Source organism: Arachis stenosperma, chromosome 7, assembly GCF_014773155.1.
Source record: "Arachis stenosperma cultivar V10309 chromosome 7, arast.V10309.gnm1.PFL2, whole genome shotgun sequence".
Lineage (NCBI taxonomy): Eukaryota > Viridiplantae > Streptophyta > Magnoliopsida > Fabales > Fabaceae > Arachis > Arachis stenosperma.
In genome coordinates this window covers 88,714,606-88,735,248 of record NC_080383.1, presented here as the reverse complement: position 1 = coordinate 88,735,248, position 20,643 = coordinate 88,714,606, and the positions used below count along the sequence as shown (strand labels likewise).

Genomic DNA, 20,643 nt, shown 5'->3' with positions numbered 1-20,643 from the left:
TTTAAAAAATAGGAGTGCTTTTGAAAACACTTAAGGTGAAGCTTTTAAAAGATAGCTTGTGCTTATCAAAATAAAAATGTCTCATACATTAATTAATATCCAAATTTAATTTTTACATTAATGTCTATTATAGTATTTTTAAATTTTTAAAAAACTATTTTACCAAATGTACTTGTTGTTACTTATGCTTATTGAAAGTTATTTTTAATTTAATTTACTAAACATAGATGTTACAAGTTTTGAAAAGTAAAAACTTTACCAAACCAAGTTTAAGTAGATTATGGTCATCAGCATTCGGAATGTTTTGGAGATAGTGATGAAAGCAAACTCAAAGGAAAGTTGCATTCGATGAGAAAAGTGTCATTGTTTTTACAAATAATCAGGCTGAGTTATTAAAATATGATTGCTGATAGTATCTGAGTATCTGATATGAACATGCCACCGATCATATATCTTCAAACTATGAAGATAGATGCATCAACGTTCAAGATTTTCTCTAGAGTCTAGCATTTGAATTAGCAATTGTAGCCTAATTAGGTGGACAGGAGTATTCTTAGATTCACTTAAGAAATTGAAGCAGCAGCTGGGTATTCCCCAAACTGATTTGGTCCATCCATAATGCAATCAAGTCGAGTTATGAAAGGAAGGCCAAACTAATATTGGCCAAGAAAATAAAAATAAAAAAGAAAATAAAAGAGAGAGAAAAAGATTTAGATAGGTAGTATGGATCTTTTATTAATGTCAGTTATGAAAGGAAGACTAGTTAGTTAGATTCCTTTTGCTTATCTTAACCTTAATTCATTAAGTGCATATATAGATTTTTAAGTAGAAACTGTAAGAGTCCAAACTATGGTTTGGAATTTTCCATGCTAGTTGTAATTTGATGATGGATAAGGCCTCTACCTTTTTAATTCTGCAAACAAGTTCACTTCAGAGAAGTTTCCTTCTAAACATAAATTGATAGGTGAGATAATCCCGTTTCTGTGGAGTGTGGATGGTTTTGGAGTTGAACTGTTGGTGTGGATTGTGGAAAGATAATTTCTATGCAAATATCACTGCCGTTAAAAAAAAATTGTTGTAATTCATGGAATCAAAACTTTGGGATATACGAAAAATAGAAACATTTACATATTCAAATAGAATAAATAGTTAAATTAGTCCTAAAAAATCACTTGCTTTCTAAATTGGTTTTGGAAAGAATTTTTTAATCAAATATGTCCTTCAAAAATTTTAAGTTAGTCACATTAGCTTTTCTGTCACTTCGGTTGCTAATAGTGTCAAAATTTGCTAATCTGGCACGTTAAGTGACACCACACTAACCACAGCACACACTTGACCGTCTTAATTGACTGCTAACCTGATAAATTTATGCAATTGTATCAAATCAACTCTCAATTGAGGGAGATCTCGAGGTATTGAAATTCCTCATTTTTTGGTTTATTTGATTTAATTTCATGAATTTATTATATTAGCAGTCATTAGGATTGTCAAATGTGTATTGTGGTGTTATTTAACATACCATATCAGCAAATTTTGGTGTAATGAGCAATGAAAGTGACAGAAGAACTAATATGACCAACTAAAAATTTTTAAAGAACGGATTTGATTAAAAAAATCTTTCGGGGATCAATTTGGAGGACGGGTGATCTTTTAGGAACAAATTTGACTATTTACTCTATCCAAATATCATATGGTTTCTGTAATATTTTAAGCATGACAACAATGTAATTTTAGCCAAAATATAAACTTAATCAATAATACCATGTGAGTTCTCATGTGCAATTGTTTTTATGTGAAGTTGATATTTGAAAATCATTAGATGATTTGACAAGTTTAACTAAATCATCATCTAACGATTTTTAGCTATCAATTTTACGTGAAGACAATTGTATTTATCCTTGAAGTTTGTTAAAAGTTTCAAAAATACAAATAATTTTAATTTTGTTTCAATTTTGTGTCAGAAGTTTTCGATTTGCATTGAATATATTCTTAATGGTTAATTTTTTAAAAAACTTAAGATCAATTCAGTAACAATTCCATAAGAACAACTTCTAACACAAGCAAACCAAATATAGTTTTTATGAAAATCGAAAATTTTTGGGATAAAATTGAAATAAAATAAAATTTAAGGATCTTTTTAAAATTTTTAGCAAATTTCAAGGATAAAAGATATATTTTATCTAAAAATATTAAATTATTTAAAAATACGATAAAAATAATCAATAACTATTATATTTTTGTAAGTGAAAAAAAGACTTTCATATTTACAAACGGCTTATTCATTTGATATATGAATTTTTTGACAATATTTAAATAAATATCTAAAAGGTGTATAAAAAATTCAGAATAAAATTTGATCTCTAAATTTTTTTTCTTTTACAATATGGTCATTCACAATAATTTAAAAAAATACACTTGATATAAAATTACCAAATTTTAAAGATAAAAAAAATTATTTTTCTAATAATAGTTACAAAAATTTGTGTCAAAATTTATTTTTAAATTTTTTTAAAATATATATTTAATATTAAATTTTTTTATCATATTTTTAAATCTTTTAGAGATTTATTTGTTGTTAGTATTTTTTGAAATTATTTTTATCAGTGATATGAATTTTCAGTACAATTTTAATAGTTATTGTTATAGTAAATGCTATAGTGAGCTTATTATAGTTCTCGTTACCGTTGTTACAAAATTTTAGCAAGACATAAAAATTTTAACTAAAACTAAGGTAATAATTTTTTATTATTTAATGATATTTTAATTTAAATTATAATTAAAAAAAGTGTTTTCCAATAATAAAAAACAGTGATCTTAATTTTTGCTGCACTTTGTAAATATTGACAAAATTAGCACAGTCATTATAACCATTGCAGTGATAGTTATCATTACATTCACCATAATTTATAATATATATATATATATATATATATATATATATATATATATATATTCCTACAAAATATTTTTGGATACTTTTCAACTATAATAAAAAAATTTGTTGAATATTGTTAGATTTATCTGTAGATTTATCAAAAAAATTTGTCGCTAATATGTTTATTGTCAGAATAAATTCAATCGTATAAACCTTGTCGATAATTGTTTATCGGTGGATTTTTTTATCCACCACTAATTATTATTGAAAAATTTTTGTTGGTAATGTTTACTTTTATATTTTTTTCTAATAAATTTGACGGTAATATATTATTAGTTAATAATTAAATTAATATTTATCCGACGATAAATTTAAATTTTAAATTTTTTAAAAAATTCGTTATTCCTCATGTATTAAAATATGCTCATCAGTTAAGAGCATAACTTCTAATGAAACATAAGACGATAAAAAAATAAATAACAATTCTAGATTTTTAGTTATTTCTATATGGCAGAATAGTATAAATACTAACAGATAACAATAATTAGTAACATATATTTCAACAAACTAAAAATACACTTAATTTTCATGAATGAGAAATCAGTAGTTGTCTAATGAATACCCTTATCAACAATGTTCTTATCTTGAAGTCGGTATTCATGCGAAACCCAATCAATTTCATCTCCCTTAGGTGCTTTACTCTTGTGAAATACTAGAGTCTTTATCATGCCCATAACAAGCTTCTTATTCTCGACAAATCTATACAGAAAACGACGACATAAAAATAATTGAATTAGTCGCAAAAGGTAATTGATTATACCAAATACTTTATATATAAAAGTTTCATGTATAATCAAATAAGAGTGTAATTGGATTACTGAATGGAATCTTTACTAAAATTTCAAGTATAGAAAAGATAAAATAATTTTTCCAAAGCGAAAATCTAATTTTACTTCCGATTGCTTTCTTTTAGAAATAATTAAAAAAATATAAAACAGGAGGTCGTATCATCTATGTCAGCTTACTTTTCATTCAAATTAGATTGTAATGCAAAAAAGATTTTAATTTCACCCCAAAATTAAAACTAAATTTAGATGACTGTTTAGCATAAAGTTGTATCATAAATATAAAATCTCAGTGTAGTTTCATACACCGAAACCAGAAACAATTGTCAAGTTAATTTAGCAAATTATTCAAAATCAAATTGTACAAATCTACCACAATATATACATACAGTTTAGACACACAAAAAAAAAAAAACTAACATAAAAGTATATTTTGACTAGAAGATAACACAATTCAATCATTTCTATAATATTTGCTTATACAAATTAAATAGAATTTTCAAAAACCACTCATCACTTGAGTGCCTACAACTATATTTTCCCAAAAACCAATGCAACCATCACAGAAGAATAAAGAAAGCTTAAATAGTAAAAACTTCAGAATTCAAAAATTTTTCTTAAATCAAATAATTCAACAACAAAAAGATAGAATCATAAAAAATCCTGAATTAAAAAAAGACCCAAATCAAACAGAATGAAAAAAAATCCTAAATCGGATACCATCTGGTGCGTGCTGTTATTGTGCATGGAAAACGACGGCAGCTGCTGGTGCGTGGCACCGTGGAGGAGGACGGAGAGAGAAGCGCTTCGAGAATGGGGGAGGGAGAGGAAAGGGTCATGTCGCCACGGGACGCGAGTCAAGGTACTGTAGGAAAGCGTCGATGGCAGAGAAGATGGAGGAGCTTTGTCGTTGTCAGAGGCAAAGAAAGTGAGAGGAGATTCGGCGCTGGAAGAGTAGGAGTGGAGGTGTTTTGGGGTTGTGAAGAGTGAGACTAAAGAGGAAATCTTTTGGAAGCTGTTGGTGGCGCCGGCACTGACAGAGGGGGCTACCGGAGACGTGGTTTGGAGGAGAGAGATGGAGAGAGAGAGAGAGAAGAAGTTTAGAGAGAGGGTGGGTCTTTTAAAATGACAGGAAAATGGGTGTGATTCTAATTTAGGGTAAAATTACTGTCAGATTTACTAGCAGATAAATTCGACGATAATGTATTACGCGTGACCAAAACGCAGCGTTCCATTAACTGAGCTTTCGATAAATTTTGACGGTAACGATCGCGCCAAAATTTTTTTCTTTTCCTCCAATTATTACCGTCGGAAAATCGAATCGAACAATATCCTTTTTACCCGACGAACTTATTACTAAATCCGCTAGTAAATTTGTCAATAAACCCGACGCTAATGTCCAACACTAAATCAAACACTGTTCGACGTTTTTCTTGTAGTGAACTATTTTATTTTAATACTTCTCAAATAGTAAAGTAAACAAATGCAAGCACTTAAAAGTTCATTTTTCACTTTCTTTTCTTTTCTTTTGATGCCCCTCCCGAAACATTTTCATGTCTCATACAATACAGTTAATATATAAAGAAGAAAACAACTACCAAACTACATTATTGTTGTTGACCATCTTTCTTTCTTTTTTTTTTCCTTAAAAAAAAGAAGAGAAATTATGTGGAGGGACACCTGCGATTGCAGGCTGTTCCTTTCAAAATCATCTTGGAAATGCAAAATTCCAATAAAATGGACATGCCCCCCAATCGCAATGATGTTCAAATACACATCAAAATAGTTTACATTAACTACTACAAGAAATCAGTAAAAATGCTGTGCTAGTGAAACTTACCCAACATCACAGGCAATTGTAGGCAACAGAGATTTACTTTGCAAATTAGTGTAATTCTTGAACAGTATAGTCCTTAAGGTAGTGTTTTGGTTTAGAGACACAACACAAATACAAACATAGAAATAACATATAAGAATTCTTGTATTGTTTCCCCATTTTTAAACCATGCTATAGCCTAAGTTATAAAGATATAAAAAAATAGTTACCATTCATTATCGTATAAAAAAATTATTTGTGTTTATAAAAAAAACTTTGATCATACTGCTGTAAAAAAAGGTTTAGTTATTTTGCTGTAAAATGTTTAATTATTCTAATAATTAATTATTTTATTTAAAAATATATGAAGTAATATATATGTATAAATATACACAAATATATAATGATATTTTTTTTAGTATTTGTGCATTTTTTTTCTATCTCCAGTCTCTACTTTAGAGAAAAATAAAAAATACACAATTTTCGCTTTCTGATACATGATTTTGTTTTTGTTAGTTTTTCCTTTAAATACTCTTGTATCTCTCTCTAGATTTTTTATCCTATTTTCCTAATGAAACACATGCTAAGTAACTATATTCTTAATTTCTTACTTTGATGTACTGATATGGCTGAAAAATCTTTTTAAGAGTATTTGAACAATTGGGTGAATTGAATAATACTAAAAAGAAGTGTTGTATCTCAAAAAATGTTGAACGAAAAGAGAAATGATTCCAATATCTAAGGTCAACATTTGACACAACTTTCAACAAATAAATCACAAGAACATGTAATTCAAATCAAAGGCATTATTTCAAGTGAAGTGTGTGGATATTTAGTAACAAATTCAAGCAAACTTTATTAGATCTATAAGCTCTAGTTAGTACTTAGTACTTACCTACACCTTGGTGACTTAGTTTATGTTGGTGTTGTCCGAAGGGTATGGGGTCTGTATGTAAGAGAGATACCAATATTCAAGATTAATTCTTTTAGGGTATCATGTTGTGTGGGTTCCTACTTCCTATGCAATGCAAGGTTGAATTATTTTTCCAATTTTGTCTTAAGCTAAGGAGCCCTTATGCATATATCACACAAGGTTGGACCTCTCCCATACCCTACTATATAGTAACATTTAATTTACATCTATTTACAGAGTAAAATAATTCCATGCCAAAAAAAGTGGAAAATAATTTCATGAAATTAATTAATAAAAATTCAAAAATTATCAAATTATTTTAGAATATTATGTATAATTTTATTTTCTTATTTCTTTATTGTTGAGTAATAAGGTAAAATTGTTTTAAACTATTATTACTAATACAAAGAAATTATTATAATATATATTTGCTACATTGCACTCTTTATTAATAAAATAAATTTTAATTTTTATTTATTATATTTTATATCAACAGTAGAAATTTGTAATTTATAATTTTAACATTTTTTTATTTTATTTTTTACTTTTAATAACAAGTTAATTTTTAAAAGCATTATATTGCACTCCCTACTTTGCCTAAAATGTATTGCTAGTCGCCTTACTTATATATTTATCTACATTTAATTTTATCATAATGAAAAGGACAAAATGAGCAACAAAATAAACTAAAAAAATTATAAAGGTGACATGATAGAACGTAAGCAATCTCTATCAATTCATGTGTGAACTAACATGGCTTGCCAATAATTTCAATTTTTTGATGAGTAGAGAGGTTGCTCTTTTCCCAAATCTGATGGCTTACATGTTCCCGACAATGTCTACGTGTCAAATGGGTATGATGGCTTTTCCTTAAATGGAATCATATGTCCTAATCACTCATCACTTCAAACTTCAAACTTCAAACCATGGGTGCGTTCTCTCCACAACCAAAAATAGTGAAGACAGATTTTACATTTTTCTATTGTATATTTGTATTTGGTTATTCACTTATAGTGGATAATGAAAATTTTAAATATTAAATACAAATCAACTACAGCCCTATATAACCCAAATTCTAAAATGTTATTTGGATACTGAAAAATTAGTTTCTATTTGATGTTTCAAAAGTTTCAATATTAGAGAGATTAGTATATGAGAAAGTATAGGAGCCAATGGCCTAAACGTACAATATGTACAATGGAGGTTTAGGAAGTATTAGAGATATGATCATTAGTGTTACATTGTCCTGTCAAGTTACGCTTTTTTGGATGAGTGGGTTCATGATATGGTATATGTTTATTATCCCTAGTATCCGGATGGTTATTCTGGATAGTATGAGTGATGTTTATTTTATTCATGGACCAAAGATTTAGCCCATTGTACACATTGTACGCTTAGACCATTGGCTTCCTAACACTACCCTTAGTATATATATATATATATTGAAACTTTTGAAACATCATATATATAATCAACTTAGGTTGGTGGAGTAGTCAGCTCACTCATCCGTTTAAGCAAGTGTCGGGGGTTCGAATTCCGCCTTGTGTATGCAGTAACCCATTGGCCAGCGACAAACCCTTAAATGGAGCTCAGATCCGCGACGGTATATATATATATATATATATATATATATATATATATATATATATATATATATATATATATATATATATAAGTGACAATAACAGAATATACTATATTTATAGGGTAAAACACTATAATAAGCCAAGGAGAATAAAATTTTACACAAATAAGCCAAATGAAAAATAGTTTCATGAATCCACCAACGCATATTACTATATAGTTCGAATCAGGTTTATTCAAACTCTATTCACACATAATTCGAACCATATTGATTAGAATTATACACAAATACACACACACTAATTCAAATCATGTTGATTCAAATTATACTCACACACGCTGCACATAGTAATTCGAATTGGACAGATTCGAATTACTTATGATTTAATTCTGCCAATTTTTTATTAAAAAATTAATAATTGATTAAAAAATTAATAATTAAAAAATTAAAAAAAATATTTTTTATTTCATGCATTAAGAAAAGCTAACAAAATATTTTACTCTATACAAAATAATTTTAAAAAATGGCTTAAAAATACTAGGAGTACTATAAAAATTTGTAATGTCCTAATAACTTAGGACATTAAAGAAATACTCTACATAGTCAATAATAATTTAGAAATTAAAAAAATATAGTTATAACCAATATTTACCTAAATTACTAGAATATTACAAACTTTTATAGTACTCCTAACATTTTTTAAGCCATTTTTTAAATTGTTTTGTATAGAAAATGGTTTAAAATGCTTAAAATGCACTTTATTCTAGGCAAAATAATTTAAAAAATGACTTAAAAAAATGTTAGGAGTACTATAAAAATTTTTAATGTACTAATGACTTAGGACATTAAAAAAATACTCTACATAGTCAATACTAATTTAGAAATTAAAAAAATATAGTTACAACCAATATTTACCTAAATTACTAGGACATTACAAATTTTTATAGTACTCCTAACATTTTTTTAAGCCATTTTTTTAAATTGTTTTGCCTAGAATAAAGGGCATTTTTAAGCCATTTTCTATGCAAAATAATTTAAAAAAAAATTGCTTAAAAAATGTTAGGAGTACTATGAAAGTTTGTAATATTCTACTAATTTAGGTAAATACTGGTTATAACTATATTTTTTTTAATTTCTAAATTATTATTGACTATGTAGAGTATTTCTTTAATGTCCTAAGTCATTAGGACATTACAAATTTTTATAGTACTCCTAACATCTTTTAAGCCATTTTTAAAATTATTTTGTATAGAATAAAATATTTTTTTGTGGTATAATTTAAATAAATTTATTTAAAAAATTTATAAAAAAATATTCATGAACTATTAAAAATGCACAAAAGAGTATTGTATGAAATTCGAATTGATAGCTCACTAATATTTTAAAGAAGTCTCGTAATAAAATATTTTGTTAGCTTTTTTTTAATGCATGAAATAAAATATATATTTTTTAATTTTTAAATTATTAATTTTTTTAATCAATTATTAAATTTTTAATAAAAAAATGGACAGAATTAAATCATGAGTAATTCAAATCTGTTCAATTCGAATCTGTTCAATTCGAATTACTATGTGCAGCGTGTGTGAATGTAATTCGAATCAACATGATTCGAATTAGTGTGTGTGCGCGTTTATGCATAATTCGAATCAACATGATTCGAATTATGTGTGAATACTGAATAGAGTTCGAATGAACCTGATTCGAACTATATAGTAATGTGCGTTGGTGGATTCATGAACCAATTTTTCATTTGGCTTATTTGTATAAAATTTCATTCTCCTTGGCTTATTATAGTATTTTACCCATATTTATAATTGCTAATAAACCTGTAATAATATGTATTTTTTAAATTTACTACATATTAAAAACAGTAAAAGTAAAAAAGGTTCACATAGTCATCTTTTGCCTATCCATTCTAATACAACAGAAAAATATGTGAACGTTAAAGAATAAACAGAATTTTAAGTTAGAGGAAGATTATAATCAGAGTCATGCTATATTGAAGAGTTTTTTTTTTTTTAATGAAAAGTGAAGATTATTTTTTTTATAAGAGAAAAAAATAAAAAATAAAGACATTATATAACTACTACATATTCTTCGTTCTCAAAAATTTAATTACATTCTTCAATACTCATCTAATTTCACTCTTCACAAAGAAAATATAATAAGAGGAATACAATATAATTCTTATTTTTGTGTATACTTTTTTTGTATATCTTTTATTATTATCTTTTGCATTAAAAGTGATGGATAAAAATAAAAAGAATGAAAATTTTATCTTTTATATCATTAAAAAAATATATAAAAACAATACAAATATAATTTCTCTAAATTTTATAACTCACATGAGCACGTTCGTTTGTTTTGCCATAGAAAGAGTATTGAATGCCATCAAATTGGGGTACCAAAACCATGCAATGTTTTCAATGAAAGGACATCTCTGTTTGCCTCTCTCTGTGAGATATTGTTCTGAAGGTAGATATTACTGATCATAACTTGCAGCTTTTTGTTACTTTCCTACTTTATCATTGTCTCATTTTTTTCACATTATTTAGTTTTGCATAATTTATATATTTTTTTCTCTAATTTAAATCTTTTAATATTAGATAATTCTAATTTAGTCTTCAACTTCTTTTTTTTTAAAATGAGAGAACCAATATATTTGGGATTTTAGTCTAAAGATTTAGTAAACAATGGTGGGCCTGTAATTTTTGGTCCGGAACCGTTTGTTTTATGACAAGCATTAGGCAGTTTGGGGGGTATAAGTTATTAAGTTTAGGTTGGTCTGTCGGGGATTCGAATCCCGTCTTGTACATGCAGCAACCCATTGGCCAGCGACAGACCCTTAAATAGAGCTCAGTACCGGGACGGATTAATCCTTGGCCTGTCGGGTTAAGGGATACCGTAAAAAACCAAAAAAAAATGTTATTAAGTTGTACATGTTTTGTATTATTATGTTTTGTACCTGCTAATTTTAAGTAATTGCATTCTTACCCAAAATATTTTGTAAAATTCAAATTTTAATAAATGTATCGGATTTAAAATTTGATTGAGGCTAATAGTAAATGAAGCCCTTAGTGTTATGTTTGTGAGTAGGGGTGTTTGCGGTGCGGTTTGATTCGGTTTTTGAAGGAAAAGTCATTCAATCTGATCGTTTAATTAAGCTGCGATTCGGTTTGGTTTGGTTTTTTTTCAAACTCATCCGAACCAAACCAAACCAATTAAAATTGGTTTGATTTGGTTCGGTTTGTTCGGTTTTTTCAATCAAATAAAAAAAATTCTACCATACTATTATGCAAAGTCATAACATTGAAATCGACAAACCGAAATACATAATAGGTAACAAAGTCTTGATCTAATGAAATATAACGACAACAGAATTCAAATACGACAATTAAAGAAGTTTAATAGTTCAACAATCAACACAACTGAAAATAAAAATAAATTGTCATTAAACTGATAGCAAAGTTATGGTGTCTTCTCCAACAAAATAACTAAACTTCTTAATGCAAACCAACCTGAAATAAAAAAAAACAGTTACATAATAAGAACAAGAAGAAGAAGAACAACAATAATAATTATAATAATAATAATAATAATATGAGGAGAACAATTCCTACCATAACAACTTAACAAGATGTACTCAATCAGACTTAACACCAGAATCTTCTTCATTGGGATCACGAGTGGGTGCAACTTCTACAAAATATATAAAACAAGAAACAATCATAACAAATAATATATATTAATAAAAACTAGATTAAAATAAAGAAAAATATAAGTAGAAACTTAACCATACCTAATTCCAACTTCTCCAATTCCTCGATGAGTTCCTCAAGGACAAGTTTTGGAGAGTTTCGGAGCCAATTTTGGGTACAAATTAATGCTTCAGCTGTCATCAGAGTTAGAAAACTCCTATAATTATTCAACACCCTTCCTCTAGTACTAAATGCCAATCTGAAGCAACTGTAGAAACTGGCATGGCTAAGACGTCTCTTGCAATCTGCCCAAGAATTGGAAATTTAGTGGAATTCACTTTCCACCAATTTAGAATGTCGAATTGCACGCCACTCTTCTCTAATGCCTCCATAAGATATAACTCCACCTCATTCTTATTAACACTCGCATTGAATTGCATTTCCTTCTCAAATTCCATAGCAAAAGAAGTTTCATATGCCCTAAGCTCTTGTGTGCTAATTTCAGAAGGACAGAACCAGCAATAAATCAAGCACAGAACCAGCAATAAACAAGCAGCTGAAGTTTAAATCATTAAGCACAGAACCAGCATTGAATAACTGATAAACTGAATAATAAACTGATAAACTGATAAATCAATAGACTGATAGACTGATAAACTGAACAATAGACTGATAAATCAGCAATAAACAATAAACTGATAAATTGATAAATTAGCAATAAACAATAAACTGATAAACTGATAAGTTATAATCCTAGGCCTAAACTGAACAACAAATCAGGAAAGTTTACATGCATAGATGGCTCGGGCTCCATATGCACTTGAATTGGACAATCGGTGGCTGGGTGGGTGGGCTCCAGAAACGCTGCTGGGTGGACTGGAGGCGGCGAGGTCGGACGTGACGAGGTCGGAGGTGGCTCCAGAAATGCTGCTGGGTGGAGGCTAGGTCGTGCACCGGCGGTGGGGTTCTTCTCTGTTCGGCGGTGGGATTTGGAGGAACTGAGGAAGGCTTCGACTCTGAACGAGGTGGGTGACTCAGGCTATCTCCGTGGCTGGGTGAGTAGGTGCGCAGGCCGCACGGCGAGATATGGTCGCTCACTGGCTCAGGCTGGCTCCGATCTGGGATTTGGAGAGGGATTTGGAGAGGGACTCACACTGTCGCGCATGGGTTTGGTCGTCTGGAGAGGGAGAAGGACACGTTTGGGGGACAGGGGGAGTGGGGGTGTGGCCGTCTCACGTCTGGGTCTGGGGGGTGGGATAGGTAGTTTTTAATTTTTAGGGTTTTGGAAAGAACCGGTTCGGTTAGGGTTTTGGTGGTGAGAACTAAAAATCGAACCGAACTGCAAAAAACAGCAACACATTGTTTTTCGATTTTTTTGGTTTTTGGTTAATTCGGTTTTCACTTTTTCGGTTCGATTCTTCAGTTTAATTCGATCCAGATGGATTTTGAACACCCCTATTTGTGAGTGTGCAGTGTTGGTCAGTATTGTGATATTATAACCATATAATAATAATAATAATGTAAATTAAAAATTAATTATTTCAATAATATATATATATATATATTAAGAATATATAAAACATTATATATATAACAATTAATTTAGTAATCATTTTTTTATGTGTGTACAATAAGACTTCGTTGGTACGGGTTGAGAGAAAGATCCGGGACACACTAATTTTGATGATGACGTGATCAGACTTCAGGAAAAACAGGGGTGGTACCTGCAAAGACACTTTGACGTTCAAGTCAAAATGAGTCTAAGAGGTATAGGTATGGGGTTAGGAGTGTATGACGTACCTGAGAGAGTCATTGACTCTTTTTATATAGTTTGTCTTGTTATCTAATCTTATCTTGTTGGTTAAGATAAGGGAGATATATATTTGAATTTTAAAGTTAGTTATTGGTTCCCTGCTTTCTGGTCAGTTGGGCTATAGGGACGACTTGTGTTTGGAGAATAGTTCGTCGTTGAGCCATTTAGGGCCCCAAATGCCAGGTCCAGAACAGTTGTCCCTGCAGCGTGAGAGCAAATGTACGCTTTCCCTCATCACTAGATGATGAATTCGGTTCCTTGAAGCTCAGAAGATCGTCTGACCATGATTAGAATGCCAACTGCTTTTGCGTTTGTTCGTTGCATTTCATGATAGTGGGTCTCGTCTGTTATGTTTTTCAAGGTGCCATAATGACACGTAGTGGGAGAGAGAAAAGTTTTTGCTTTTTTTTTTTCATTTTCACTCCTAGATCCTTTCGTATTTCCATTTTGAAATTTGGGAGTTTTCGTTCTTATGTCTTTTCTAACTACTCACATCCCCTCCATTATTCTCATTAGTTCTTTTATGATATTTTTTTTGTCTCTGGTACTGCTGCTTAGATTGACTGTTGTTGGTTGCTGCGTTTTGCTCTGCTAGTTTTTTTTTTCTTTTTGATTTCCATAACAGGTTAGTGCTCTCTCTTTTGCTTTTATACCTTGTGCTTTGTTGCTTTAGTTTTCGTTCTATGTTGCTTCTTTTTGGACTTCCTTTGTATTATGGTAGAGAAAATTGGGAGGGAGAATGTCATTATTCTGATATGATTTTGGGATTTGTGGGGTTTGATAGATTTTTGACATAGTTTTAATATAGGTAGGCATCTTCCTGTTTTTTTGTGTTTCTGGGGAGTGGGCTGATAGTGGTACCCCTGTTTGGATATAGGCATGGTGCGGCGAAAGGGAGACTTCTTGGCTAGGGGTGTATCGAAAATTGTTACCATTAGGTGATGACCGATGTGTCGAATACACCCTCCCGGTTAGATGAGGGAAACCTTTAGAAACTCCAAGATGAGGGGGTTAGTGTTGGGAGGAGACGAGGCAGAGCAACAGTATGAGCTTGTCCTTGGCGATGAAAATGAGAGGGTGTGCTATCTGGACTTGGACTCCCCCTAGGTTCCGATTGGATATGGGTGCACAAAACTTTGTTCACCAAGATGGGGTTCGGTTGCCTTTCTCCGAGTTCGCCATGGCTCTTCTGAACCATGTTTTCGCGGTGCCATCTCAGCTACATCCAAACAGCTGGACAACTATCTGGATCTTCGAGCTGGTGTGTGAATTTTTGGAGATACCGGCTCCAGTTAAAGTCTTTTTATTTTTCTTTCTGCGCACCATTCCACATAAAGAAGGGAGACATCAGAACTCGGAAGGGATATATTTCTTTTCGTGCTTAGCTAAACCGCTGGATCTTTGACTTGTTCGAGGATTCATTCCATGGTTTTAAGGTGGAGTACTTCAAGGTCCATCCAGTCCAAGGTCATCGCCCTTTTTGGCCTAGGTGAGGAGCGCCAAATTCGCCCATATTGGACGAGGGCCTTTCCTCCGAGAATAAAGATATCGCCAATGTTTTAATAGCGATATTCGGGGATAGACTGTTGAATCCTTGAGATGTCTTGGGGAGTCTCGAGACGGGCAGGTCGTATGTTGGTAGGTTCCTTTCTAGTCTCTGAGTTCGTGCATCTGTCTCCCATTTTTCATAATTTGTAACATTTGTCTTGTTTTTGTGTTTTGTAGTTGGGATGGCAGATGGGTTGATGACCTTGCAACAATTTAAAGCTAGTTTTGTCCATGATCCAGAAGGTGGGGGTGATGGCTCTTCGCAATCAACACCTTCGGCAACTTCTGTTCCACGTTCTTAGAAATCCTCTCAAGAGATTGTTCAAAAGGGGATTGTCGGAGATGAAGATATCATAGAGATTCCGATTTGGCAGCCCAACCGGAAGCATAAGAAGCCTGCAAAGGGGAGTAATTGGGAGGGCGCTAGCACAAGTATGGTTGCTCCTTGTGTGATGGATCGCTCCTTTGATGCTCCCGATTTTATTGACCAACACTTGCTGCCTGGCACGGTGAATACATCAAGGATTGCGATCTTACTGGTTAGGCTAAGTCGGTGTACCGTGCTCTCCTCCGATCAACTGCTATTGTCCGAAGGGCCGAGCAAATGCTTTCGCAGATTTTCCTTCTGAACGGGAAACTTCGGCAGGCTTAGGCGGAGCTTAGCACTCTGAAGGGGCAACTGGAGATGTTTGAGATTGCAAGGGCAAAGGTGGCTAAGGATGCCGAGGATGAGGGTTTCGAGACTACGCTTGTCAAAACGAGAAACTGAGCTTACGTCCCAGGTAGCTAAGGCGCAAAAGCTAGCTGCTGATGTTGAGAGTGCTGCTGCTATAGCCCATTCTAAAACTGATGCCACGAGGGTTGAGGTAGAGGGTCTGAAGAAGCAAAATACTGGTTTTCTAGCTGATGTAAGGGTGGTCATTTCGGCTACTAAGGAGGCTTTGAAAGTTCAGGTCCATGTGTTGGCTCCGGGCGTTGATGTGTCCGTTATGGGAGTTTTTCAGACCGTGAAGGACGGACGGATCGTAGATCTCAAGTAACTAAGTTTTATGTTGTATGAAATTTTTATGAAGTTTGTAAGCCGTTTGTTCGGCATATGTACATTGCTTTGCTGGCCTTTCTCGGGCCGTTTTGTTATGAACTGTTTGTGGGCTTCTTGGTGGGCCGAATTGTATACTTATTTCGTTTGTTTGGCTATCCGTTTCGTTGGTTTTGGGGATAATCGGGATCTGGAGTTGCCATTTTGTACGTATCATTTGCTCGTGTAAAAACACAAAAAACTTAAAAGAGAGTATTTGAATGAATAATATTTTTATTAAAGGTTAGACCTAGTTAAAACCTTCCCTTATCTTTGGGTAGGAAAGAATGTTCGAAAAAACGATTTGATTATGAACATAAAAAATAAAAAAGTAAAACAAAGCAAAGGAAATATGAAAACTGCAAATAAACCTTAAATTTTGCTAAGTTATCAATTCAATGGAGTTTGCCTATGGATAATAACGTCGTATGTTTGTGGCGTTCTATGATCTCGGTAGCTCGGTGTCGTTAAGTCGTTCCAATTTGTAAGTTTCTTTTTCAATTACGGACTTGACTCATCAGTAGGATCCCTCTCAATTGGGAGTTAGCTTTCCTTCTCCGAGCCCGAAGTGGAAGGGCCGATATCGTATGCGTCGCAAAACCAGATCTCCTTGCTTAAAATCCCGTTTTACCAAGTCTCAATTGTATGTCAGAGTTATTCTTTGCTTTTTGTTTGATCATGGTTATGGTGATCTGTCCCTCACCTCCTAATTGTTGGGGGATATGTGAGTGGTGAAAAAATATATATAAGAACGAAGTTTTCAGTATTTAAAAAAGACCCCAAATTGAGTCATTTTTCATATTCGAAAAAGACCCGTTGCATGCATTAACGGTTGCACAATCAGACACATCCAGAAAACATTTTAAAATGTAATAACCAGTGATAATAATATAATATAGTTATATAAATCAAATTGTGATGAATGCACGCCTCCGTGCAAAGTGTCATAGCTAGGGAGATTGAATCAGCAAAAGCAAATTAAAGTTGATAGCATCATTGGTAAGTTTGGTGATTATTCTAAATTTCTCACATCATTTTCCAAGTGCCTGAAATGGTTAAGAGTCTTGTATCTAGTCAAACAATTGAAAGAACTAAGTTACATACTAATAATTCATTCACTGCCATGCGAGTTGGAACCACTCAAACTTTATATTATTTAGTGGCCCCTATTTCACATATTTTCTGTTGCACTAGTGTGACCATAATAATGAGCTTTGTGTTGGAACTTGAATCAATAATAATAAATAATCATAATAATGTCAGGTATTTATATAACTTGAATAAAATTTACTATATCAAGTTTGGTCATGATCTGTGAACTGTACGGATGGATTTTGAGTTTCTTGTTTAATGTTTCAGTTACCTTCACTAAAGAACTCTGATCAAAACTTCCATTGGTATGAAATGACAATCAATGATGTATAAGATTTGATCATGAGATGAAGCTAGAGAATATATATGTTGCTACTGCAACATATATCTGTGACTCTGACCATAACTGGATACACAAAAGACAAGAGATATATAAATGGGTGAAATTTTGTAATGATTTATTGTGTGTCAAACAAGAAATTAAAAATTTACATTTGCATGTAACTTGTAACTGAGATTTTTAGCTACTCATCAAAATTCAATATTACTTTGCTCACTGCTTTAATTACCATATTGAGATAATCATAAATCAATTAAACTCACTTCTGATAATACAAACTAATCCATAAAACTTTTTTTTTTGGTTTTAAACTACTATTCCAGTCTTATTATCAAGAATCCAGCCGCTTAGTACAAATTTTTTACATCACAAAAACTCAAACTCAACCATTTAAAAGAAGATGAATTTTCGTTCCTACTTCCAGTTTACTAACTCGCGATGTTATAACAGCATAACATATAGTAATAATGTCAATATTATTTGAGTAATGATTGGAAATTTTAATTTATTATTTTAATTATTTTTAATATTTAAATGAATACAACTTTAAATATATGTATTATTTACTAGAAATATAATTATTTATATTGTCTTTTTTTATTAATTATTTAAATTTTTGAGATAAATAATATTATGACATGATATCAAAGTTCTGTGTACAAAAAATTAAATTTGCATAAGGCAAATAAAAGAACAAAAAAAGCTTACACAAAAAATCAAACAAATCCAAAAAAAAATGTTTGTTTGAGAGTGTATATTATAAATATAATTATTTATGTTATTTTTTTCTATTATTTTAAATTTTTAAAAAAAATAATTTTATGATACTATTTATAAAATGTAAAAAATTATTATTTTTTAACAATTATACTATATATACATCAAAAATAATTATTATATTAATTATTTATATAAAATATATTTAAAATAAATTAAATAACATATATATTTATATACAATGACTAATTTTTAGTATATATGGAATAATATTTTTATTTTTTATTTTATTTTATACTGTATTAACTCTTGTTTGATTGAGGAGTTAATTGAAAATTGCGTCAGAAAATAAATTGGGAAAAGACGTATTGCAAAGGCATAACCACTTTCTGTTAGGTAAGTTATGATGAGAAGATAACAAAATTTAATTTATTATAATTTTGAGGCACTACTAAATCATTATCTTATTTTTAGAGATAATCTCCCTCACACTTAATTATTATAAGTTTAATGATAATATTCTCATAGTATATACTGAAACCAACGAGTTATTTAAATAGCAATTATCAAAAAATTCTTTTCTATATAGAACTTAACAATTAAAAAATTTTATGAAATATGAGACAATTTGTAGAGAATGAATAATTCACTTTTCTCATGATTTTGGACATATATTTATAGAATGAAGAAGCAACCAATGCACATATATGATTAATAAGCACAAAGCATCATGTCTCAAAATGCTAAGTTTAAACCATTATATTTATTTATACTATTGTGTCTTATAATATTTAAATTAAAGAAATGACACAACTTCTTGAAATACAATTTTAAATGTCAAACTATTGGTATTATACTTAATAACCGTAACATTCAATTTAATTTTTATAAAATATCTACACTTTCAAGAACTCATGAACAATAGACTGTATATATTTTATTAATAATTATTGAAATGCCATTCTCATTATTGGCTTTGATGATAAAATCTTTGCTTTAATTTCTTAACATCATCAATTAGAGAACAAAATGATTCCACAATGACTAGCTATAGATAATGATATAACATGCATGATGTGGAAATGTGCTAACAATTTTCACATGGTTAATCATTCCACTAATTAAACTATTCTTGTTTTGTAGAAAATTTAGTGCCAATAAAGACCGTTCATTACACGTTTACAACACACAATAGCCACTAAAAGAACGAAGTTGGAAAAAAAAAAGCATAAAGTAATGGAAGCTTAATTAATTTAGTAATAAATAATAATCAATAATCCGTGATGAGAACTTCAATTATTATCATTTATCAAGATATTAAATACAGAAACGGAGTCGTCAAACATATATATGGAATCTAGCAAGTTAATTAAGATGCTGAAGATGGTAAATTAAATATTATATGATTTTCCCTGATAATAATAATAATTAATATAACTCCAATTCATCTTCATTCTACATACCACTTAATTAAACCTTGCAATAATAATTAAGAGCAAGTACCCAAACGAAGCTCAAGATCCAAATCATAATCAACTTTTTTAGTAGTAGAAGTAGTAGTAGAAGGAATAGGCAACCCTATCTCCAAATCCACTCTCAGAATCTCACCTTTCTTCAAGATCTTGCACCCTTCTTCATCATCTCTTCTTGCAAAATTACCATCATATCCTTCAACTTGATCCAGAATGTTGTTGGGTTTTGTGCTCAAAGGGCTAAGTAAAACACCATCCATAAGAAACAAGGGCAATGTAGTAGTGGAAGGTTTTTTGTATGATGGCAAGTTAGGGTTAGAGGTACTACTAGTAGTAGTAGTAGTAGTAGTAATAATAATAGGGTTAAGATTAAGGTTGAGATTAGGAACTTGATGATGAAGATTAGTTGATAATGGAGGTGGTGATTGATGCCTCAACCTTGCTCTATCTCTTCTATGAACATTCATGTGTCCGCCAAGTGCTTGTGCTGACTTGAACTCTTTTCTACAGAAGCTGCATGAGTATGATCTTGGTGGCCATGGAAAACCACTCATCATCATGTAGTCTTCACCGTTGGCATAGCTTCTTGATGATGATGGATCTTTTATTATTGGATGATTCTTGTTGTTGAACCTATTATTCATGGTGTGGTGTTTTGGATTATTTAGAAAGAGGTTGCAAGTTGCAATGATATCTCAAAAGAGAAGAGATAGAGAATTGAAAAGGTTTTTGTGTATCCCTCAAAAGTTGTGTTGTGAATGACCACTTAGACACAAACAAAGTAAAAAGACACAATACTACCCTCTCTCTCTTCTGCTATATATAACTATGGACAATATCAATTTATTTTA

At 30.8% G+C, this 20,643-nt stretch overlaps 1 protein-coding gene across 1 annotated transcript; it reads right to left on the bottom strand.

Moving 5' to 3' along the window:
* Window positions 1-19,809: 19,809 nt before the first annotated feature.
* Window positions 19,810-20,436, bottom strand: LOC130940083 (transcriptional regulator SUPERMAN-like). Its single transcript, XM_057868132.1, has one exon. It carries the CDS (start codon window positions 20,434-20,436, stop codon window positions 19,810-19,812), a length of 627 nt encoding a protein of 208 aa, XP_057724115.1.
* Window positions 20,437-20,643: the final 207 nt, after the last annotated feature.

Bases quoted from the DNA above. Each gene is read 5' to 3' on its own strand.
- LOC130940083 (XM_057868132.1), bottom strand. From the start codon at position 20,436: ATGAATAATAGGTTCAACAACAAGAATCATCCAATAATAAAAGATCCA.